The 23,451-nt window shown below is 49.6% G+C and overlaps 10 protein-coding genes and 1 non-coding gene across 11 annotated transcripts, besides 4 other annotated features; 6 read left to right on the forward strand and 5 right to left on the reverse strand.

Moving 5' to 3' along the window:
- Positions 1-332: 332 nt before the first annotated feature.
- Positions 333-2,382, forward strand: dbp9 (ATP-dependent DNA/RNA helicase; the record flags this gene model as incomplete). Its single annotated transcript, XM_001275753.1, has 4 exons — positions 333-537; positions 593-669; positions 741-1,219; positions 1,278-2,382. 4 exons carry the CDS (start codon positions 333-335, stop codon positions 2,380-2,382), a joined length of 1,866 nt encoding a protein of 621 aa, XP_001275754.1.
- Positions 2,383-2,626: 244 nt separating this feature from the next.
- ACLA_073640 (uncharacterized protein) lies at positions 2,627-4,369 on the reverse strand (the record flags this gene model as incomplete). The annotated part of the gene is made up of 1 exon (XM_001275754.1): positions 2,627-4,369. The coding sequence occupies one exon, from the start codon at positions 4,367-4,369 to the stop codon at positions 2,627-2,629; it is 1,743 nt and encodes a 580-aa protein (XP_001275755.1).
- Positions 4,370-4,661: 292 nt separating this feature from the next.
- ACLA_073650 (tafazzin) lies at positions 4,662-6,073 on the reverse strand (the record flags this gene model as incomplete). Its single annotated transcript, XM_001275755.1, has 3 exons — positions 4,662-5,443; positions 5,538-5,648; positions 5,863-6,073. The coding sequence occupies 3 exons, from the start codon at positions 6,071-6,073 to the stop codon at positions 4,662-4,664; spliced, it is 1,104 nt and encodes a 367-aa protein (XP_001275756.1).
- A 342-nt stretch (positions 6,074-6,415) lies between these two features.
- On the forward strand, positions 6,416-6,998 carry ACLA_073660 (mitochondrial 54S ribosomal protein mL60; the record flags this gene model as incomplete). The annotated part of the gene is made up of 3 exons (XM_001275756.1): positions 6,416-6,459; positions 6,578-6,807; positions 6,946-6,998. The coding sequence occupies 3 exons, from the start codon at positions 6,416-6,418 to the stop codon at positions 6,996-6,998; spliced, it is 327 nt and encodes a 108-aa protein (XP_001275757.1).
- A 540-nt stretch (positions 6,999-7,538) lies between these two features.
- Positions 7,539-9,719, reverse strand: ACLA_073670 (uncharacterized protein; the record flags this gene model as incomplete). Its single annotated transcript, XM_001275757.1, has 1 exon — positions 7,539-9,719. The coding sequence occupies one exon, from the start codon at positions 9,717-9,719 to the stop codon at positions 7,539-7,541; it is 2,181 nt and encodes a 726-aa protein (XP_001275758.1).
- A 1,436-nt stretch (positions 9,720-11,155) lies between these two features.
- Positions 11,156-12,842, forward strand: ACLA_073680 (cytochrome P450; the record flags this gene model as incomplete). The annotated part of the gene is made up of 4 exons (XM_001275758.1): positions 11,156-11,244; positions 11,275-12,388; positions 12,444-12,616; positions 12,686-12,842. 4 exons carry the CDS (start codon positions 11,156-11,158, stop codon positions 12,840-12,842), a joined length of 1,533 nt encoding a protein of 510 aa, XP_001275759.1.
- Positions 12,843-13,360: 518 nt separating this feature from the next.
- Positions 13,361-13,702, forward strand: ACLA_073690 (uncharacterized protein; the record flags this gene model as incomplete). Its single annotated transcript, XM_001275759.1, has 3 exons — positions 13,361-13,453; positions 13,556-13,606; positions 13,676-13,702. The coding sequence occupies 3 exons, from the start codon at positions 13,361-13,363 to the stop codon at positions 13,700-13,702; spliced, it is 171 nt and encodes a 56-aa protein (XP_001275760.1).
- A 3,113-nt stretch (positions 13,703-16,815) lies between these two features.
- On the forward strand, positions 16,816-17,305 carry ACLA_073700 (uncharacterized protein; the record flags this gene model as incomplete). Its single annotated transcript, XM_001275760.1, is given in 2 exon segments — positions 16,816-17,251; positions 17,268-17,305. 2 exon segments carry the CDS (start codon positions 16,816-16,818, stop codon positions 17,303-17,305), a joined length of 474 nt encoding a protein of 157 aa, XP_001275761.1.
- A 1,963-nt stretch (positions 17,306-19,268) lies between these two features.
- Positions 19,269-19,823, reverse strand: ACLA_073710 (uncharacterized protein; the record flags this gene model as incomplete). Its single annotated transcript, XM_001275761.1, has 1 exon — positions 19,269-19,823. One exon carries the CDS (start codon positions 19,821-19,823, stop codon positions 19,269-19,271), a length of 555 nt encoding a protein of 184 aa, XP_001275762.1.
- Positions 19,824-20,583: 760 nt separating this feature from the next.
- Positions 20,584-20,608: a microsatellite.
- Positions 20,609-21,559: 951 nt separating this feature from the next.
- Positions 21,560-21,583: a microsatellite.
- A 154-nt stretch (positions 21,584-21,737) lies between these two features.
- On the reverse strand, positions 21,738-22,572 carry ACLA_073720 (uncharacterized protein; the record flags this gene model as incomplete). Its single annotated transcript, XM_001275762.1, has 2 exons — positions 21,738-22,388; positions 22,555-22,572. The coding sequence occupies 2 exons, from the start codon at positions 22,570-22,572 to the stop codon at positions 21,738-21,740; spliced, it is 669 nt and encodes a 222-aa protein (XP_001275763.1).
- Positions 22,013-22,048: a microsatellite.
- Positions 22,401-22,420: a microsatellite.
- Positions 22,573-23,276: 704 nt separating the features above from the next.
- ACLA_073730 lies at positions 23,277-23,364 on the forward strand. Its single transcript has one exon. It is a non-coding gene; the product is annotated as a tRNA-Val (tRNA).
- Positions 23,365-23,451: the final 87 nt, after the last annotated feature.

A 23,451-nucleotide genomic window follows, 5' to 3' on the forward strand; every position in this document is an offset into this window, starting at 1 on the left:
TTGGATTGATTGTAGTAATGACCATATGACATAATCAACATGACGTGCTCGAATGCAATTTCTTTCATATTTTCTGCAGAAATATTCCAGCTCATGAGGAAGATCTAACATGTCATCCTCCCGTGTCTTTGGGTACTGCGTACTCTGTAGTGACTATCAAGATAGTGAGTGGGGACAAAAATGTTACTGCCAGAGAAAATCTCACCGCCCGTCAGAATTTCTGAAACCGCCTGGACGAGGAAAACTTTCCAGGCAATTTACAATTACCAGCTAGAAACAACGATATCTCGCAATTTCCCATTCACGATCGTCGGGAAATATCTGCCCATAAAATGAAGCGCAAGCTGGATGCCAATGATGTTCCCTCTGCAGAAGTCGCAGAGGGAAAGGAAGCAAAGGACGCAGACAATACCGATTTCGAAAACCTCAATCTTGATCCGCGGCTGCGCCAAGCTCTGATCAAAGAGCAATTTACGAAGCCTACACCTGTTCAGTCGAAGGCTATTCCCCTTGCTCTTGAGGGGAAAGATATCCTCGGTGAGTATATAGTCTTTGACTTCCTGAGAATGGGCGAGATAGCTAACGAAATCAGCCCGTGCTAAAACTGGCTCTGGAAAGACTGCGGCCTATGTTCTCCCAATTCTTCAGACGATTCTGCAGAAGAAAGCTGTAAGTGAATCTTAACTTCTCACCATGTTATCTTAAAGTTGGTTTGTAATTGCTGACATACCCTTGTTTAGGCCGACCCTTCATTAAAAGCTACTACCGGCCTCATCCTCGTCCCCACTCGAGAGCTCGCAGAACAAGTCCAGAGTGTCATCACTAAATTCACGGCATTCTGTGGCAAGGATGTACGCTCAGTGAACCTGACACAGAAGGTTTCCGATGCCGTTCAGCGGACCATGCTCGCCGATTATCCTGACCTGATTGTCTCGACACCGGCCCGTGTCATCGCCAATCTGGGTAGCTCTGCCTTGGCATTGGACAACCTGACACACCTTGTGATCGACGAAGCGGATCTGGTTCTATCGTACGGATACGACGAAGATATCAATGCGTTGGCGAAGGCGATCCCTCGTGGTGTGCAGACGTTCCTAATGAGTGCAACTCTCACCTCCGAAGTCGATACTTTGAAGGGTTTGTTTTGTCGGAACCCTGTTGTTTTGAAACTGGAAGATAAGGAGGATGAGGGCGCTGGTATCAGCCAGTTCGTTGTCAGGTAAGAACTTTCTTTTACCCCAGTCATGCAGGGGATAACGGCTGACCTTTTATTGCAGATGTGCCGAGGATGAGAAATTTCTCCTGACCTACGTCATCTTCAAATTGCAGCTGATCAAAGGCAAAGTCATTATATTCGTTGGGGATATCGATCGCTGCTACCGTGTCAAGCTATTCCTTGAGCAATTCGGCATCAAGAGCTGTGTGCTCAACTCCGAGTTGCCTATCAATTCGCGGATACACGTCGTGCAGGAGTTCAACAAGGGTGTCTACGACATCATCATTGCCGCAGATGAACAAGAGGTGATGGGGGCCCGCACAACATTCAAGAAGTCGAAGGAAATCACAGACGGGGATGAGGAGGAGACGAGGGACAAGATGGGTTCCAGTGAAGACGAGGACAACGAGCCGGAAGACAATGACAAGAAATCTGCTCACCCAGAGAAGCGTCGCAAGACGTCAGGAAAAGGCAAAGACTATGGAATTTCCCGTGGTATCGACTTCCAGAACGTTGCGTGTGTCCTCAATTTCGACCTTCCCACCACCTCCAAGTCCTACACACATCGCATTGGCCGTACCGGAAGAGCTGGCAAAGCCGGCATGGCGCTGTCATTTGTTGTTCCCGCCGACGAGTTTGGAAAACACAAACCTACCAGCTTCCCCACCGCCAAGTACGACGAGTCAGTATTGGCCAAGATCGTGAAGCGCCAAGCGAAACTCGACCACGAGGTCAAACCATACCACTTCGAGATGAAACAGGTCGATGCATTCCGATACCGTATGACGGACGCGCTCCGCTCAGTGACCCGGTTGGCGATCCAGGAAGCTCGTGCGCGTGAGATTCGCCAGGAACTGGTCAAGAGCGAGAAGCTCAAGCGCCACTTCGAAGAGAACCCCGAGGAACTCAAGCAACTGCGCCACGACGGCGAGCTCCGCGCAGCGCGCATCCAGCCTCATCTCAAACACATCCCCGATTACCTGATGCCCTCCAAAGGCAGAAAAGGCATCTCCAGCGAGAATGTCGGATATGTAGGGTTCACAAAACAGAGCGATAATCGGATTCGGAAAGCAAGAGAGAAGAATCGCGGTAAGGGCAAGGGACGGAAACCGTCTGGTGTGAGGAAGGTGGATCCTCTCAAGACGTTCAATCGGGGACGCAAGTGAGCTTTGTGTATCTTTTGACGATATAGTTAAGTCAGATGAAAAGTCCTGGGATGTCTGCACAGTCATGTACATACGCATTATTCTATCAAGGAGTTCAAAAAATCATAATTTTATAGATACCAAGCATGTATGCTTCGTCTCAGCTTTCTCGTGAGTACCATCTTATATAGTCTAGAATCTATATGGAGTAATAGATGCTGCGCAAATATACCTATTTCTATATAAGTATTTGCCTCCGAGCGCATCAATGGACAAAGCTCAGATAATCGGGCCCAAGTAAACCCTTGAGCGTATCCTCATCCATCCCCTCCAATCCAAAGGAAAAATGCACCCACTTGCCTCGACCGGCCTGCCTGATTTGAAGGACCTGTCTCTGGACCGCTTTCGCAGCACGCTGCGTCTCCCGATAGTGTTCCAACTCCTTGGCCCGTCTATACTTGATTCGCTCAAACTCTACATCCCATGGGAGATCCGAAGAGTCGGACACCGCTTGTGCTGGCGCATGCATGGATGACGTCAGCGATCGAGACAGGGACACAGGAGGTCGCCCGCCCGGGCGACCAGCCAATACATCCAGTTCACTGTCGTCGATATGAGGAAGCCATCCGGGGCCCAGGCGGACGAATTCAATATCCCTCCAGGATCTATTCCATTCAGGGCCAGTCAGGAGCGCCTCGCCGTCCGGGCCCATGCCTTCCCAATTCAGCGCTGGGATCCAGTCACCACAACCCTCGAGATCCAGCCATTTGAGGCAGTATGTGACGCGCGAGAGTCTGCGGAGGATACCTGCTGCTTCGGCCCAGTTGTTTTCGATCCCGGAATAGGAATCTGTGCCGCCGTAGGCGAATGTGAGGGATCGTTGGGTTGGGTGTCTGACTCGCGCGTTGATAGCGTTAGGGATTATGGTGGGGCTAGGCCAGTGTGCCAGAGAAAGATGAGTGAGTGTTGATAGACGGGAGAGGAGGTCGATGAGAGAATTCCAGTTGACGGTGGCGGGTTTTGGATGCGCCAAGGAGAGGAAGCGCAGGTTTTCGAAGCGAAGACCGTGAGTTGGCGCTTTGGGTATGGGGGTGAGAATCTCGTCTCCGCCATCTAAATCTTCCCACGACTGAGGAATAACCCCTTTAGCCTTGTGTTGCGGAAGATCCCGTTCCGCCTTCTTCGAGATGGAGAGCTCGTGAGAAACCTGTTTCATGGTCATCCACCGTCCCAGCGCACTGCTAAGATCCAATCGCGTGATCTCCAGGTCACTATCGGGGAGTAAATCATTTCCAGTTCCAGATTCCGCGTGCTCAGCACCAGACTTCTCGATCAACGGCCTTAGTCCGTGCATCATGCCTGCCAAAGGTTGATCCCTCGCGTAAATAGCGATGTAGCTCAGCAGCAAGACCTTGATATGACTGGGGAGCACAGCCAAGAAATCCCCATCGTACTCAATATGCCACGCCCAATGCGAGGCCATGGATTTGAGAACCATATGCAGCAAGTCCGACTTGCGTGGGAACGTCGTCCCCGGAAGTCGATCTAGCCGATAGATGACTCGTTCCATGTGCGCCGCCTCGGCGACACTCGCCTCATCCCCGTCGGCCGTATTTGCATCTTGACTGCCCAAAAGCCAGCTCTCGGGCGGCGGTGGTCCAGGCGTCCTCCTCAGTCTTCGTCCGGTGACTCCCGCGCGCCGTGCTTCCGGGCGGGGGCGGGGTGGCGGGGTCTCCGGGAGCTCGAGCAAGTTTCGCAGCGAAGGATGCACGGTTCGAGGAGCAAGGAATCTGGAAGGGCTTCCTGCGCCATCTTCAGGCGACCGAGATACCTGTGTGCGACGAAGATGGTTGAGCAGGTCGTTCACCGATGGTGCTGACGAGGAAGAGGACGAAGCCTGCGATGTTCGAAACGGATCATTTTGATGGCTACGGCCTGAGGATACTAATGTATGATGAGCAGGGCTGACTGGCTTTGCAAAGGTATGTTTGCGATGCTTTTTCGGCATAGAGAATGGAGCTGCAAGGAGAGATGAAAAAGGGAGAGGGATAGTAATGGAGATTGGAGTGAGATCTTATCAGTGGAAACATTCGCCCCCACACAACTCAGCCTTATAACTGGAGTTTCCATTTGTAAGCACAAGGCGCAACGTGAAAGAAAGAGAAGAACGAGATACTCCATCTGATTTTTTTGGAAGCATAGTCAGATTGTTATATCATTTAGAGCTTATTGTCCCCAGGCATTCGCCTAATCTTACATCTATATACGTTAAGGAGATGACTTCATGGGTATGGCTAGCTTCATATGTCCCTGACCCATGATTCATCTTCCATTTTGCCTTCCCTCTGTGGACCTTCCTGAATCCATGTTTCCACGAGTCCTTGTTTAGGATCTTCGTCAGAGAGGCCTCTTGTTCGTCTCACTTCTAGAACAAGATCCCGCACTTTCTTCGTCACCTCCTTCCGCAACTCAACTGCCTCTTCGCCATGCAAGAGCTCCTCACTAAGCACGCCTAGTGGTAGGTCGCGAGTTTCGGGTGAATCCATTTCGGCCTTGGCCTTAATGTCGCGCCAGCGTCTCCTCATGTCCCCAAAGACTGCCTCGCTGTCTACCTTTTTCCCGAATGTGATGCTGATATCCTTTCCGACCCGGGGAAGGAATCGAGGGAACTCGCGACTCTCGTGCATGACCTGGTCGAATCCTTCTAACCAAATGGGCACCACATCAGGACACTCACTGGCTTCCAGGATCAATCGAGCAACACCCCACTTGAAATAACGCATCGTCTTGTTTGGAGCCTGGTGTATCATTCCCTCAGGGAAGATATGGACCCAGGAGTACGAATTGCACGCATAAGCGGATGGGGCTAGATGCGAGTCCGTTCCATTGGTTGTGTACGCTGTCGGGAGATCTGAAAATGGATCGACGCAGACATTTTCCAAGCTCCAGTGCTGTCTTTCGGGTGGAGGAAGGTGAGGATCAGGGAGAAACGGTCCCTTCGACAGTAAACGGATAGCCTGCGTGACAGCCGGTTGCGCCAGACCGCCGTACTTTGAGTGGGCTAGTCGATGTGTCGGTAGCACTTGGCCCATTGTGAAGAATAAAGACAAGGGTCTGCTCGATCCGAAATAATTAGCCGCAAGTCCATGGTTCAATCGTGGATAGGTGTGCCGAACCGGCCCTGATAACAGATATCGTGGCTACCGAAACCCCATCGCTTGTTATATGAGGCGAGCCCGAAGTGCCATCGCAGAGGAAGTGCACCCCACATAATAGGATCATCCATACTATTCGAGTCAGCGACGACGGTCAGCCTTGGTAGAAGTCGCAAGTGGTTGTCGGTGCGGTTGTGTCGTCTCGGGTTTCAAGACGCATCGTACGTACGTACACACTTATATGATTTGAGACTGTCAAGAACAGATATTTATTAGCAATCAGCCCCCCCTCCCCCATGCTTCTTCTCCTAGAAGACGCGCAGAAAGTTAAAAGAAAGATTTGTACCTGTTAATAGGCCCTTTGTCCGTTGCGACGGGTCCTTTCGAGCCTCGAGCAATTCCAGAAACGGCCCCAAGCCATTTATTTCTGTATTGTTGCACATGAATAGAAATGAGCGACACAATGCAGCAACACCAAGTATCGTCGTAGCAGAAAGCGCTCTCCAAGGCAGCGACGGGCAGTCGCCCGTTGCGCTGGGATCCTTAGAACGGGACATTGCACTGTCTAGCTTGACTAGTAAAAGTCCATGGACAAGAGAAGTGAACCAAAGAATGAGCGCTGAATGCAGAAAGAAAATTGGAAAATAAAGAAAAACAAGCAACCCCAAGGGGCAAGCGATGATTCAAAAGCGACGAGGGAGGAAAGAAAGAATTTCCCCAGATTGAACGGGCGTGAGAGCAAGAAATGCCTTCATTGGCTTTGAGGCCGCGGAAGTCGGAGCGAGCACGGACCACCGGACACTTCTGCCTCAAAGCATTTTCGTCGCCGAGACTCCCCATCAACCTCACGGACATCGTTGCTCCAACACCAGCAGTCGATCACTTGCCAGGCTGCCACAATGATGTTCAAGCCATCATCGCCTCTCCTCTCGGGTCTTCTATGGTATGCTTCTACCCCCTCGTGGTTGATCAACTTCGCAGCAGCCGAATAACCTCATCTATCTACCCATTTCCAATCACAAGACACGGCTGATCATTGGCCTTTTGGCTTGACCGAACAGGAAGATCCCGTGGCGTATCTCACAGCCTCAGAAGGCACGGCAAAGAAAGCGTCTTCGCGCCGTTGACCGCGTTGTCGATACCCTCAGCGCCGCCTTGCGACGAAATGGTCAGAGCACGAAAGCCGTCGACCGGTGGTATGCGGAAATGCCCCGGGAGGAAGAAATGTTGCCCAAAGACAAGTACACTCTTTTTGATAAGAAGGAAAAGACCTACCGGAAGGGCATTCACAGTACGTTTCGTCCCTTTTTTTCTCGTCCCAGCACTGTTGCCACACGAGTGCACCTCGTTTTGCTACAGCTCCCTCCCCCACGCTGTTCAGGTTTGCGAAGTGCTACATGAAGCTAATCGTACTTTTTTTTTTCTTCAGAGCTCCCTAAGTGGACAAGAGTTAGCCAGCGCCTTAACCCTCCTGGTTTCTAAGTCTTTCGCTCGCCAAATATTGACACTACACTTATTTGCGCCTCTTCGATACTGTTGATGCGATCCTCGGGGATATTATTGTACTATACACCACTGCTCTCGCGCCTATCTCGCTCGATGATATTTTGGAACTGGGCTAGAAAGGATACAGAGATGCAAACCGGAGTTTTCGGCTATAAGGGAATGCACTGACTGCGTTGGATTTTCGTGTCATTTTACAGTGCCAAATATACGGCCTTCAAAGCACATTGCACACATCTGAAACTCCTTGCCTTGATATTGTTAATGATTATGGAACTGTAAGGATATACTGTTTACAGCGATAAGACTCTTCAAAGGAGCCAAATCACTCGGTACAGGTTAGCTCAAAGTGGTATTGCAAATGAAAGGCAAATCCCTCCTCAGTCCCTCTGTGTCTGTCCTTTTCCCAGTCACGGCATGATGCGCTCAATCAAAAGCAGACTTTGATCTGAGGGGATTATCTGTAGTAATACCCTGTTCACAACCGCTCGAGGCGAGATGATCGAACAGGGAGGTCCCTTAAGAGTTATTGCTATTGCCAGGAAGCGCTGCTGTGGCTTTTCGATGAGCATCATTGCGGATTTCAGAAGATATACTTCGGCAGTAACGGACTATCCCAACCGCCACTTCCTTCATTCTTGTCCGATTTGCCCTGCCTTCGTAGATCACTTTGCGGATGCGGTATCCACGGCGTACCTTTTGCCAGTCACTGAGTGTCTCTTGCCATCCAGCTCCACCTTCATAGTACACGTTCTTCTGCCTAGTCGATATTGCGAAGCCTTGCGGAGGCCTTCGAAGAATCCAGCTGGCTGGGTCAACTTTTCCGTCTGGAGGCTCATCTGCTGAACCATCCCACAGCGCGACACTTTTGATGACACTTTGGAGCCCTGTCATCCGCCTGTTACGATTGACAGCTACCCTCCATGAATTGAGGTGAGGCTTGTGTCTCTTTGTGAGAGGACCATCGGCATGCTTCACCATGGGTTTCCAACTAGGCGCTGGATATGGGGAATTGAAGCGCGGGTCCCCACATTGACGTTTGGCGTCACTGGGAACCCGTGAGATAGGGTCAAGTACAACCCAAGTCTCTCTGTTCAACCAGTGATTAGCCAGCAAGGCAAAATGGAAGGGCCTTCGACCAGGGCTAAGTTGATTGGCCAGCCACATCAATTTTCGATCCAAGTCGGTCATCAGCCTCAATTCCCAGTTGCTCAGGCTTGGGGCAGTTACTTCTTTATGTGTCAGATACTTGACCTTCGATCGAACCCCATCATGAAGCTTTAACTCTCTGTTAGCTTCTTGCAGCCTCTGCAGACTTCCGATACAGGCTGAGCGACAAGGATCTCTGAGAACCGAAGACAGACGTCCGGCTATTGGACTTTTAGTTCCTATAATTTGGCGCAAGTCATCTTCAGAACGGTGAGTCTCCCGGATATGCAATTGCCTAACTGCAACATCGTGGGAACATGGTTTTTTTGGCTCACTCCGTGTCCCATCCAAGTGTTCTCCCATTGATATCGCGTGGGTAGTGGAGTCTGAGGAACTGTGTGTAATTGATGCCCGATTCGTTTTCGGAACCCCCCCAAGAAGAGCAGTACGTTCGGAGGTAAAGCTGGCTAGTAGTTCGGAGTTAGGACTTCCAGGGGGGCCGAAAAGCGGACCCTGGTTGTAACGCATACAATGGGGTGCCTGGGATTCCATTCGCGCGGACCACTTTTGGTAGACGCGAGCACGGGGGCTCACCCAATTCGAAAATCGCTTGTTTTCTTCATGCTCGATGGTCTGTGTGATACGGGAACCACCCAGACGCTTGTCCAACCTTGGAAAAACGGGCTCGGTACTCAACAAACATGGCATTGAGAAATTGTTTCGCAAAAGTTGATCACGATTGGGAAAGAACAACACTAAACAGCTATCTCTGCGCAAACAGATTGAGTGGTGCACTGTTGTTGATACACTACCATAGTCACCGAGTATTGGGCGGCCGTCAACTCGAGCTGTCTCTGTCAAATAGTTTCTCCTTAAACTCGTTTCGAAGTGGATTGATGTCACCTCTGGTCGCTGAGAAAGACCCGATATTGACTCTTCATTTGATAAATAATGAGAATTCAAGCTTTCCGATAACCTGAACAACCTTCTATCCCCGTTCGGTCTGCAGGAAATCCCTGTTGTAGTTCCACCTGGTGCCATATTACGTCCAACAGGGGGGCCAGGGTTCCACAATGGATCTGCTGGTGTGGGCTCGTAGCTTCTCAGACATTTCGGCAACCATGAAAATAGCCGTCTCTGCTTGTATCTTTCCATCTCCTTCTGACCAGGATCCCACCAGATCCAGCGATAGTCAGCACTCGATGATTTCCAAGCTGTCCACTCATGGACCTTCTGAAAGCACTTCTGGAAGAATCGTTTCTTCGATTCGTACCGATGGAATGATACCCAGCCATACCAAGTTCTCGCATAACGAGTATGCATGGTCTTCCCTCCCCTCACCACTCGGTGTCGAGTGAGGTATCGCAAGAATTTCCCGATTTTCCAGAACAAAACGCCCAACACGAATATGCAGATTGTTCCCGCAAATAACTGTATAAGGACTCTGAAACTGATGTATCGAGTGACGTTTATAGGTCCTGCGTGTGGGTTCGCGGAAAGACAAGACACGGAGAAGGAATGGTGGAGTTGTCTGCGAGGGAGCGGCGCCATTTGAGAATCCTGCCAGACCTCGGTCGAATGGTCATCGTGATAACAATACTGTTCTTGGATTTAAGATTGTCCTGCGTGCGCATGAGAGCTCGAGGCTGAAGCTCTCGTTATGAGCATGTGAGAGCAGATGATCGTGGACGCCCAAATGGGAAGGAGGCCATTGCTGCTCTGGTTTCAAGCTGAGTCAGTCGTTCTATCCCCAGGTATAAACAACCACATATTTTTGTCTTCTTCTTTGACTCCTTTGCTCCCTCTGGTTCTTCCACGAGCCAGTCATCGGAATTCATCCAGGGCTGTCAAATAGAGATGCATCAACGCTTCTCGTCTTCTTTCGATAAACACTTGCCTTCATCGTCTCTATGTCGATCAATCTTCATCCTGGGGGAGAAGCTTCATCTTGTCTCTTGTCGGATGAAAGACGACAGAGACTACGGCTAAAGTTTCATCAACATGGCTTGGTGCGTCAGGATATCGCCTTTATTTACGGAATACCTTCGATCAATAATAATAGCTCGAAGGTATGTAAAACCTTTCCAACTTGGCTGACGAATCAGTTAATTCACCGTATAAAAATTGCTGAAGTCTGCTTAGTGAGAAACTGAAAATACTGTATACCGTATCACAGAGTCGTTGATCTGACATCTGCTCCACTCCAGGAGAATCTCTCACTATTCCTCGGGATTATCCGGTGATAAGTCCACTTAGTGGACATAAGGATAAAGCTACTGTGCCGTCTGCCCGTCTCAGGGCTCAGGCTCCCGGCTCGGCCGTACTAGCATAGAAGGCTGTGAGGAGAGATATTGTGAACGGACACTCCACCTGGTTTCTTGGGCATCCTACTTCATTCAAGCTATTTTCTTTGGAGTCTCGCTGGCTATCGACTTTCAGGGTTTTAACCCGCACATGAAAAGGTTGATCAGTACGAATATTGACTCGGCAGCTCTCAACAGACATATTTGGCTCTAGTCTTGATGAGCAGGGAGTGGTATCCGCAATCTAAAACAATGGCCTGGTGAAGCCAGTGAAGTGGTCACTCAAGCCAAGCGCTATCCTGACTGGCTGATGACACTACTTAATAGACTCTGATACCCCTGTGGGCCAGGAATCAATCCACACATGTGAATTCACAAATGGAGAGCATATTATCATTTCTGTCATTTCTGACTGTTATGCCACCCCACTTCAGCATATCATGGTAGATCTAGCCATGCATTGCGCGCCACGTCCTGGGTTCAACGTCCAGAGAGTGAAATGAGATAGTATGCGCTAAGGATACTCAAGGATCATGCTTTTGTAGATTCTGCTTGGTTCCCTGTTCTGCGCTCCCTGACACCGTCCATTTAAAATCCCCTGTGCGGACGCTGGAAGGCGCTTCCGATCGATATCAATTTTTCTGTTTGTTTGATGTCTGAATAACCAGAACATAAAGATTCAAAATGACATCAATGTCTATGTCGCATCTATTAGAGCCTCTATCCATGGTCTGTGGTATAATCCTTTTGGTGAGTCCTTTATCGCTAGCATTGTTGAATCGCCATCCGAAGTTGACTTGAAGTGCGGTAAAGACTCTAGCAGTTCCGGTGGCACAGTCCCTGTATAATATTTATTTTCATCCGCTTCGGAGATTCCCAGGCCCCAAACGGGCTTCTTGTTCAAATGTCTGTTACCTTTGGTGGACTGTCTCTGGGACCATACATTGGAAACTCAAAGAACTTCATGACCAATACGGCGAGGTTGTACGCATCTCTCCAAGTATCCTGGTGTACAGGAGCCCGAACGCATGGAGAGACATCTATGGCCATCGCAAGCATGATACTACTTCGTTTGTCAAAGACCCTGACTACTATATCCCAAGCCCGAACGGTGAACATATACTCACAGCGAATGATGCCGACCACGCGCGAGAACGACGCCTCTTGTCTCATGCTTTCTCTGAGAGAGCCCTGAGGGAACAAGAGTCGATTGTACAACAATACGTAAATTCGCTTATTTTGAAGCTTCAAGAATACGCGGCTTCTGGGAGTGCAGTCGACATGGCAAAGTGGTATAATTTCACCACCTTCGATATTATCGGGGACCTAGCCTTCGGAGAGCCATTTGATTGTCTTCGAGACAACCGCTATCATCCATGGGTCTGGATGATTTTTCAAAGTGCAAAAGCGAGCGTTTTCATGAGACTTCTTCATCTGTATCCGCGCCTTGAGTCGCTGGTCAAGAAGATGCTACCGAAGAAATTCGTGCGGATGAGAAACGAACACTGGCAGATGAGCAAGGAGAAGGTTGGTCGTCGGCTGAGCTTGCAGGCAAACAGACCGGACTTCATGTCATACATTCTCAAATACTACGATGAGCGGGGCATGAGTCGGCAGGAGATAGAAGCGAATGCAGGTGTTCTGATCCTTGCGGGTAGTGAGACGACTGCTACAGCGCTATCTGGATGCACATTCTATGTATTGAAGAATCCTGAAGTATACAACAGACTTGTCAGAGAGATCAGGACATCTTTCCAACGACAAGAGGATATCACATTCCTCTCGGTGGCAAGACTGCCCTACCTGCATGCCGCTCTCGAGGAAAGCCTCCGACTATATCCTCCTGTACCAGGAATACTTCCGAGGAAGGTTCCAGCAGGCGGTGCTTCCGTTGATGGGCAATATGTGCCTGGAGGAGTATGCGACTACAGATCTCATCCTGGCAAATCAGTATGCTGACAGCTATCCATAGGTCACTGTGTCTACCGCGTCTTTCTCGGCGGCCCGGGCCAAATCCAACTTCGCAGATCCGGACTCTTTCATTCCTGAACGATGGCTGAAGAACAGAGATCCGAAGTTCGAGTCTGATAATCGGGAAGCTTCGCAAGCGTTCTCATTGGGCCCACGAAATTGTCTGGGCAAGAAGTATGTTGCAATATCCCCCTGCTGGATCTTGACTTTGTGTCCTAACTGACCCGCCCTCTCTCAAAACAGTCTTGCATATGCTGAAATGCGCGTGATCATCGCGAAGCTTCTTTGGAACTTCGATCTAAGTCTTCATAGCGACTGCTACGACTGGGATAACCAGGCGTCGTTTATTATCTGGCAGAAACCTGCCCTGATGGTTGATTTGAAACCAATCCGTGGATAATGTCGTCTGGATGGAATCACAAATGAGGAACTTACCCCCCTGTGGGGCTTGAATATGAGTACTGTCTGGGCATGGTCAGCGACATACAATCTGACTCCAAACCCTTGAAAATATACGAACACTTGCAATTTTGTCAAAATCCCTTGTTGTCATCCACATATGGCTCTATCTTGAGATTCAGAAAGCAATAAATCGAGTCACAGTCTCAAGGTTCGGGCTATTGAAGTTCCCGCCATCGACAGATTGCAAGATCAGCAGTGCCTGAAGCATGAATAATGAATTTAATCGTTCCTCACTAGGAGGAGAAGCATACAAGTTGATTGCAGTTCGTCAAATGTCCACCTACAACACAGGGGTGCTCCCCATCGATCGTTCGCCCTAGTTTGCCGCCTCAGTCTCGTACCTCAGCTGGACCAAATCGATGGCCATCGCCAGTTTGGATTATTAGGCAAATTTCCTTCCCTATAAATTTTTTGTAAACATAATTGAGACAGTCCCATTGGATTCCGCAACCTATAATGACTTGTGATGAAGTACACTTCAAAGCTGCTCATGGCCGCAAAAGTGGGACGGATCGGAGCCAAGTAGCACCACTGTATCACAAAGCACCGGTACGTGCATCTGTGGCTTTATCCCTTATTCTCAAATCGAGGAGCATGACGGCTATTGATTTTGGCTTACTTTTATCTGATACTCATTTCTTTACTTGGTAGGAATTTCGTTCATCGCGAGTACCTCCCATCTTCATTACGTACTTGACCAAAGTACGTTGTGAATTAGGCATCCTTATCGGATCCCAAACTTATGTACTTGGTGGCATACCATGATACTAGGGTACCGAGGAGAAATCGGCTATGTGATCGACACCCGAGCTTCGGCCGAAAGAAATGGGAAAAGCCGGTGCATATTTACTTCTTCCATCCAGATCCACGCGTCCTAACTATGAGGGCTCGGTCTCTGTTTAGAGAAAGGGGCCCTTTCTCAGGATATCTCTAGCATGAAGCCAAGAAAGCTAATGCATACCGAAACTTGGGGCGTCATCTCGCTTTTTGACCGATCATCCAGTAAAGCGTCTCGAAATCATGGTTACCTAAATGAGGCACTTTATCGAGTGGCTCCGGGAAAAGATCTTCAAAGTAGCGATCATGGTTTTTCGAGTGGTCAAGCCTCTTGAACACAATTCCGATTTCCAAGATATCAAGCACGGATCATCCCAATCTGGCATGCTTCGCGGGTTGGCCATCGAGGGAGGAGGCGCCAAGAAAAAGCAAGTATCCTGATGGCTCTGAGACCGATGACGTTCCATTCTTGGTGAGCAAGACTCTAGGTACTTGGTAGACAGTGGGTGATGCCCAATCAAACGAACGTCAAAGCGCAACCAGGAAATTGAATGATCCTGCTAACCTGCGTCCACACCAATGTGCACATAACCCTGAACGAGACGGGATAGGTGATACTGAATCGAGGACTGCTGCTGGGAGACGCCCAGTAATGTCCCTCAACTCCGGTTTCATCCTAGCTTTCTGGGCAATACTTCACCGCCACAGTCTAGACAACAGTGATCTGCCTGAGCCACAGGTGGCTTGTGAGTTGTCCTGTGACTCCTGTCAATCCTGCAAGACTCCTTTGTTACCCAGGGTATGGGTGCGCAAGGACAGGGTTCAGTCCTTGCCTCCGCGAAAGCAAAGGCAAATACCTCAAACTGGGGAAGATTTTGTCAGTGGCACAATGCGCACCTCGCTCCAGATTCTTATCTTGTTGTGGATTGCGTTGTACAAGCTGGTCAAAACGCCTGTCAGCTCCCTTTCATACGGCACGGTACTCCAAATAATATGCCGTAAACCAAGGTTAAGCAGAGAAAGAATGATAGAAAAGGCAAAATTTACTCCACCAGTCTATTCGAGTTTCGACTGCTCGGTCTCGAATGGGTTGTGTGTCAATACAGTGGTTGAAGGGATGTGCCCAGCAATAAGGTAGTCAGTACACATACTCCGTACTAAACCCCCATTAATGGTGCCTAAGGGATTCTAGGCCATGTTCATTGGACGATCATCTATCAATGATCGGTTGGAATACGACTGAAGGATTGAAGGCCTCGTGGGAAAGTCAGGGGATACCGGGAGACTGATAGAGTATGTAGATAGTTGGTGGATAATGGCGAGTGATGCGTCTTTCTCAGTTCCTAACGATTGTCGAGATTCGCCTAGTCAAGGCTTGATCGGCATGCTCAAGGCAAAAACTCGCAAAGGAGATTACTTGAAAGGTACTGTGACACTGTCGCATCCAATAGCTCGGACCACCAAGACAATAGTCGCCAACAGTCGGGGGAGCCTTTCAGAATAATGAAGACTAGGACTGGGAGAGGATGGGAAAGTCCGGGTGAGGCTGAGGTGGAGGTGTGTCCAGCGTGAACTGTGGCTTGTCACTGCGACTAAACCCTTCTCGATAGGGGGTGTGGCGAAGTTCTCTCTCCACTGCATTGTTGCTCTCCTCCATCCTGTCCCCACCTCACTACCACAAGAACGGCGGGACACCATGAAAGTTTCCTCAATTATTGCCCCTCCCTCCAATCTTGGACGCCTCAAATGCTATTCCATGCGTCTGAAGGGCTTGATCTTATCGCCATGGGGCTGATCCTTGTCCCTTTCGTGCCTCTAGTGGCATTGGAGTTGGTAAAGTACTTCTTTGCGCACCACTGAGAGAGAACTCAAACTGGATCGGTGAGATTCACTGCAGTAAGATGACTATCAGTGTTCCAATGCATTAGGACTGCGATGTATCTCCTGCTTGTCTTTTTTGTGACCTACCATGGTAGGTCAATAGCTCGGACAGTTCGACAACTTTTCTCCTTCAGGGTCAAAGATCTAAGGCCTGTATCGGCCCTTGAATTCCTGATTCCCCGTACCTTTCAAGGCAAGATTTGGAAGCAAGGGAGCTTTTTACATGCACTATTGCCTGGGGTTCCAAGAATTCTTGGACAATTGCGTGACCATCTGCAGCCCCAGTCACCGAGTCTCAACTTGTGGTCGCATTAGCTCTTAACGGCTGCCGTTTATCCGAGTTCGGAACAGTTCATAGATCTTGCATGTTGTGCAGGGATCAGGGGGGATTGGCCAAGCTTTGCATGCCAATCGCGCATGCAGCCATGCAGAGTTCCCCGGGGGCGATCTGACATCCTTATGGATCTACATTGCCTCTCTCTTATTAAATTCCTGGAATCCACTGTGCTTTTAGCGCCCAAGGTGCAAATCCACCAGTCAAGGACGACCCGTTCCATGACAAAGATCAACGGAGCGAGGTAATATTGTTCCAAGGCATGAGCAATAGGGAGAACGATCTTCTCGAGTGTCACCCTCTATTCATGTCTTGAAAAGGAGAAGCAGGGGTGGATAGATTGTGTCGTTTCTCCTTGTATGCACGCGTCTCTAGACCTGAAAGGAACCACCCTGGAGTATCTCTATTCATGTGCAGGCCGATCTAATGGGGAGTGAGAGAAGATGCATCCTCGTAGATCCCTGCAGATCAAGGTTCTCGCTAATCTGGCATTTCAAGGGATCTATCGAGATAAACTCTATGCTCCCACTTTGGTGGCAAACCCACACGAGACTAACTTTCAGCACAGTGATCTAATCTGGGAACATGTTATCATTTTCTATTTTGATCTTTTATTTTTTTTCTTTTGTGTTGCTTTTTTGACGATGGATTTCGAATTATGGGGGGCTGTCTGGAATGGATATATGAAGCAGTGTCGAAGCTGATTGTCTTTTGTTTCATCTACAATTCCATCTCAATATCTCTTTGTATTCGTGCTTTATTGTATCCCTTTCGTGTTCTCTTGCCTTTGCGGTGAGGATATATAACCCTCCCCGAGACTCACTTATACGACAATAATCGCACAATTTGTCTCGTTGTTGGGCCCAATATCATCGAATCAGAGGAACAGCCGGTCAAAAGACGTGGACTTCTTATCACAATGGTCTCACACAGTGCGGGAAGTTCCCCTGGAAGTGCTAGTCGCGAGTACGGGATCACCTTCGAGATTGAACCACCAGCTGCTGTCCGGCCCGGAACTCCCTTTACGCTGCCTGTGGTTGTTGCAGTTAGGCCTGTGGGCAGCCCGAGTGACCGCTCAGTTCAGCATCTAGTTGCGCATGTCTCACTCAGGACCGAGGCCGGAACCAGCGTGGCTTCGGGGCTAGCGGGGACTCTGACCTCCAGTGTGCGCAGTCGACGTGGGAACGCGACGAGTGGATATGCCCATTTCAGACCTCTCAGCATTGGGCAGCCGGGGCGGTATCGGATTCGGGTGATGCTGGGGGCCGCCTCCCATAGCGGGGTCACTACGAAAGAGTATGTGGACTCTGCCGTCATTCATGTACATGAAGGAGCAGAAGCTGTTCAGTGTCCAAGTAAGTATCACCCTAGGACCATATCGCATATACCGCGGGGACGACAGACCGTGAGCCAAAAAAACTGATCCATCCTAGCCCCATCACATGTATCCAAACTTCAATCTTTGGTCGGGGAGAATATCGATATATCGGCTGCCGACATTGCAGCATGGCAGAGAGCGACATAGAGCATTCCCTTGCCGAATTCGGGTGAACATTCCTTTTTCCATGTTTCATCCATACACCGGACGGGGTCCATGGTGGGGGTGCTGGTTTCCACATGGTTTTCTGCAAGGAAGATTCAATTTTTGGTCAATTCTTTTTCATCTTATTTTTTTTTATTTTTTATTTATTTTTATTTATTCTTATTTTTTTTCTGCTTCAAAGGACGACGTTGATGAATACATGATCATGAAGACTGGGTTTAAACAGCTCTGGCCAAGACACCATGTTCGGGATGGTAAGGGCAAGTTGGCAGGGTTTCTTCCACGAAGTATAGCCATAGTGATATTCCTCTCTAGAACAACCTCTTTTTTATGATCTAATCTTCTCTTTCGGCTACTGTCACACACGCGCACGGTCAATATCTGACGACTAATCTAGAGATTTGTGGTCCTGTACTTCGAACTTAGTCTTGGAGGACCAGTAAGTTAGTAACGTACCACCTACCTACCTTCATAATGATACCTAAAAGCACGTGGCACGCCGCCCCTCCTCAACCGGTTCAACCTTTCAGAGTGCAGAGTTCAAACACACAAGACTTCCAAGACCCGCCAAAGTTCCAGACTTCCAGCACGCCATCCAGAGGCCAGAGCACGGTTAGACTACTGTGTATAGCATTATGCTGAACCCAGTCTTCCCACCTATCGTCCCAGGAATAAGGATCCAGTCAATAGCAATGAAGATCCCGCGCGAGAAAGAGACTCTAAGACTTCGGGACGATCTCCACTGCATGCCATTTATGCCAAAATATCTAGTCCCATGGATGGCAAAGCAAAGAAACGCGGTGCCTCCCCTCCCCTCCCTTCCCATTGGCGGGGATCTGTATTCTGTGTTGTGTTGTGCCGACTGTCGATAATGGGAAAAATGATCGGAGCATTTCATCTTTCAATTGCTCGGTGGGGTTGATCGGGATTTCCAGGGTGAATTTCGGAAAGGAGTTCCGTGGTGTTGTTGGTGAAACGGCCGACGGAACGGGGTATTTTAGGCAATTTCGTCGAAGCATGGGATTCGCTCCTATAGAAGCAACCCCAATCCCAGCATGAATCTATAGCTTGTCTGATGATTCAAGCGGGGGGATTGCGTCCGACGCTAGATAATATCTGTCTGTTGGTATTGCGGACATTCGGATGCTAGGGAAGGGTTGCCGTCTTTTTCCGCCCTGATCGGTGGTGGTGTCGGTTCATGGGACTGCGTCTTGATTGGTGAGGTAGTCAAATCTCGGGGTATAAAAGGAGCAATATGAATGGCTGGGAATGGTCTCCCTGTCATTCATTGCTCCAGAGGAATAATCTCCGGGTAAAGTTGGCCAGTGTGATTACGAATAATGGAACTGATTTTGGTGGTGATTAATCATTAGGTATTGCAGACCAACAAGTGGTTTCTAATCCTATAGGACTAAGAGTATGATAGAGTTGAAAAGACACAGGCATCTTGGGCTCAATGGAACAAGCTCTTGGGAAAACCTGACACCCGGGGATATACATGACACCATGTGACATGACCCTTTGTCCGATCCTGGTAGGCCGATAGACGCATATGCATGTCCTTGGGCCGTCTATCGGCCCGATGGTGCACGTTGCATACCCAAACAGCTGGGAATAGCAACATGAGTCGTCGAGGACGAATACATGCATGTTGAGCAGCCTGTCGACGGGTCAGGCTGATTCCCTGGCCTCGGTTTCGACCAGGGTGTGAATGACAAACTGCCACCGTGTGTGAACACCATCATTGAGGGGACGGGATGAAGATTGAGTAGGAGATTCAATCCGGATTGAAGAGCTTAAGCATGAATTTTGAACGAAGCAAAGTGAATTCAGCTCTCCTTGCCGTGGTGGCGCAGACGATCAACGCTGTCGCGGACAGTGTCGCGGAGACTGAACCCACCAAACAGCCAGTCGTTCGAGTGGCGGCCATAGTGGTTCACTGTTCCATTGTAGCGGCGGAAATCGTCACTGCTCCTTCTGTTCTGCGAGCTGTAGGAGTTGTCGCGCTTGTGGTGGCCAGCAGAGGGCTGACTGATTGTTTCGGTGGGCGACATTGCGGTAGGGCTTGTGGAGTGCTGGGGGAATGGGTTGTGGGTTCTTGCAGGCACCGTTCTTGGGCTGCTCTTGTTATAGCCGTCGGATGTGGAGCGACGGGTACGGTTGACTGGCAGCTCGGTGCTGATTGGCGAGGGGGACTTGGAGCGAGGGCGGAACACTCTTTTACTGGCGTTCAAGGACAGTCTGTGAGAGGACTTGGATGGAGCCTCGAATGTGCTGTCGCTCTGGGAGGAGTTGGATGAGGAGGAGGTGGTTGTATGGGAGAGTGGGCGGATGATATTGTTCTGGTTGAGTTCGATGGGGCCAGCAGTGCGCTGAGTTTTCATGGCAGGGAAGGTATGGGAGATTAGTCGTAGGATCCTGGAAAGTCCGATGCTGATACTCGAAGTTGATTGTAGATTCTGGGAGGTTGACTTCAAAATGTGTAGTGCGATGAAGCAGGCTGAAGAAGAGAGAGAGTCAAGTCTAAGCACAGGGAGCAGGATCTGGGTGATATTTATGCTGCTTACTGTCTCGATACGGAGTACTCTTTCCAAGTCCTACTATGGTAAATCCTCCATCTCAACTCAATGGACCTTTTCCCCTCCCCCGCAGGGCTGCAGCCAATTGACATCTTTCAGTAAACGAGCCCCTGTTCGAGTAAACGAATCAAACGCTGCCAACGATCCAGCGAGGAACGAGGAATGGACTAATGCACGTTCCAAACCTGTTAATTCCCGCTTCGGGACTAGAAGTTTGGTTAATGTGGGCCTGAGTCGGTGAGATTTGCGGCTGGTCCCACATCCTCTGCCCTACGAGGCCGGGGAACAGCCAATCATGGAGCTTGGGGTTCAAGCATGACCCAAGATGCGGGCCAAACACACCGCTTCTGCCTGATGGCCTGGATGATAAGGAAACTCTGTACTCCGTACTTCTTACGGAGTATAAATGTGAAGCCGTCAAGAATCGACTGTCATCATCACAAGTTAGAGCCTCTCTAGTAGTACGGATACTGTTGGCTCATGTTGCCAAACTACGTTCTCTTCCTCAGACTCCCACACCGATAATCGTCATCAGTCCAAAATCCACCTCCCACATCATCATTCCATTATTATTATTATCATTATCATTAGTTAGTATCCAAGTTCGGAGACGGGACAATTATAAGACCCACTGAGGCTGATCGAGCCCACATGAAGGGCGTAATCAGTTCTAGCGGACTTCGAGAAGGAAATCTCTCCCCTCCAGGAGTCCAATCACATCGTTCTGGCCCCCAAGCAGACACCAATCGCGAAAGCTGACTGGTTCTACCTCCGGTCAAGAATGATGAGGGTTTTATGAGTTACGACAGGTGCAAATTTGCCGGGTTAGTGACATTTTAGTCGTCACCGGAGTAGTCCGAGGGGGGTGGAGGAGAGTGAGTCAACTCAACTGTGCTCTTGTCCAGTCCACTCTAGGTAGAAACATTTCGCCTGCCCGTTCAGTCTCAGCTCTCGGGATCTTATCATTCATCTCTCCTCGATAGTTGACACGTAAGTGCAGACCAGAGGCATCTGACCAAGCCAGAAGACTCAGAAATGAGCCTATCGCGAAGAATAACTTTATCGAGAACAACAACAAAGACTTTTTTGATTTAATTTTTGAGGCTATTCTATTCGGAACGTCGGACATAATTTACTGTTGTCCGAGTGCCCACTGCCCAGTCTCCGAATGCCAAGTGTTGACGCGCCAAACTCCCCCCAGAACTAATCTCCATTCTCCATTCTCCACATGTTGAGGGACTTGAGGCTCTACGGAGTAAAGTGAGTAAAAGGCCAAAGTTCCCCCTCATATGACATCATCTGATCGCTGCCAAGGGCCGGCATACAAGACTACAACTCTACAAGAGTCACTTGGGCGTGTTTCTCCTCGGCACACTCGTTCCGTTTGAACTTCTTCGGATGCACTAATATATAGGGTGGTCATATGGACAGTGCTTGTGATGGAGCTCAGATACTAGGTACTAGGTAGGATATGCTGTCTCCCCTCATACTATTCGTTAATTCTTTCAATGTCTTTTGCATAAAATATACCTCCCGACGCCCTATATGCTATATGCTATATGCTATGATCTAACCCTACCATAACCAAACTCCATGCTTTCCTCGAAAAACGACATGCAGAAATGAACACCAAATCGCCTAGTGCAAATCAAAAAAACACAATCTCAGACCCTCTAGCAGGAGAAAAGCGTTTGACAGCAATTTAGACATCGGGACTTACTACTCCTCCAACAGCGTCCACAAACTCGCACTCGGTGCTCTCCACGACCGCGGCTGCTCCGAATGACATCTCCGATGGTTCTTCTCCACCGTCAAATAGCCAACCCTATCGCCGACTCCATCTTCACCCTTTGCAGCGATCACTGCCCCCACCTCCTGGGCCAGAGGCAGCCAGCATGAAACCACCACCTGCTCCCCAGCCATCGTAGTCATAGGCATCACAAACAGCGACCGAGCCTTCTCCAACGGCGGGCGGATAATCCTCCGCAGCGAGCCACCAACAGCAGCAGCGGCAGCAGCATCGGCCGCAGGCTCACCTCTAACCGCCTGTTTTGGCAGAAACCACCGGTGGGACCGCGTCGTCCGGGAGCGCACAATCCCAGCGGACGCGGCGTCATCCTCGAGCAGGTCTGTGGAGACGGGGGGCGAGGTACTGCTCTTCAAACACGGCGGGATCCGGGACCCGCGAGTATCGGGCAATCCGTTTCTCGCGGAGCTGGGCACCAGGGCTGCCGAAGGGCCAGGAGTGGCGTCGTCGGTGGTGATGGGAGTGTGGCATCGTAGACGGTTTAAACAGTCGCGGCTTTTCAAAGAGAGGTGAAAGAATGAATTGAGACCCTTCGAACGATAGGTGCGGGAATCTACCCAGCCCTAAGAGAATATAGAGAGAGAGAGAGAGAGAGGGGGGGGGGGGGGAACTCCGAATTTCCCAGCTTTCCTCCTCAACGAGAGACCCAAAGACCACCTTGCAGTGACCCTTCTTTTGTATCAGAACAAGCCGTCTACTTGGACTTATTATTCCTCCCTATGCCGATACCCAGCACCCAGCACTCATGGCCGATTTAAAGAGCTCCGCCGATAGTATTCGACGAGACCCGCACGTGCAGGGCGCACGCGTGAAATATACGCAAGCAGACGGGCCGCCCGGCTGACTGACTCAGAGTAGACGCGAGATACTTCCATCCAGGGGCGAATCTCTACACCACCTAGTCACAACGAGGTATTACCCATGATCACAGGGCGCAAGGGGAGGCCGGGAGGGCATTGGAATTGAGTCACGGAGCGGGAAAGGCAGCAAGGGCCCGGGGTGTTTAATGGCTGGGGAACGGGCGCATGGTACTCCGCAGAGCGGGCGCTAGACTTGGTAGCTCTCGCGAAAGACCATTAGTTCGATCAGGTGTAGGTGATGGGACAGGTTTTATATCAACAGTGACATCATGGGTGGTTGCAGCGATCTGGGAACTGGAAGGTTTACCAGGTAAGTACGGGGGCAACCTTTGGCCGCACCCATGGTTGCGAGTTGGATGGTTCAGATCCATTTCTTCAAGTCGGGGTCAGGTCAGGGGAAAGGATCGTTCGGCCGTATCACAAGTCCTGGGTCGTTTTATCTCGAGATATGATTCCACTATACTCAGAGATGGAAAAGAAAAAAAAGTTGCTTTCCACAATTTCTAGCTCGTCAACTCGATGATGAATTGAAAGCTGTTAATATTCTTGCTTGTCATAATTCAATTGAAACCCTGCCCTTCAACAAGAAACAGTCACGTGGTCTAATGGTTATGATTTCTCGTTCACATCAGTTGAACTAGTTCCGAGAAGGTTCCCGGTTCGATCCCGGGCGTGACTACTTTTTTTGCATCTTCAATTTTTTGTTATCCCAAAATTATACGCATCTGGAAGAAGAAGAAGAAGGAATGAATCGATTCCATTTCAC

Source organism: Aspergillus clavatus, genomic scaffold, assembly GCF_000002715.2.
Source record: "Aspergillus clavatus NRRL 1 1099423829791 genomic scaffold, whole genome shotgun sequence".
Lineage (NCBI taxonomy): Eukaryota > Fungi > Ascomycota > Eurotiomycetes > Eurotiales > Aspergillaceae > Aspergillus > Aspergillus clavatus.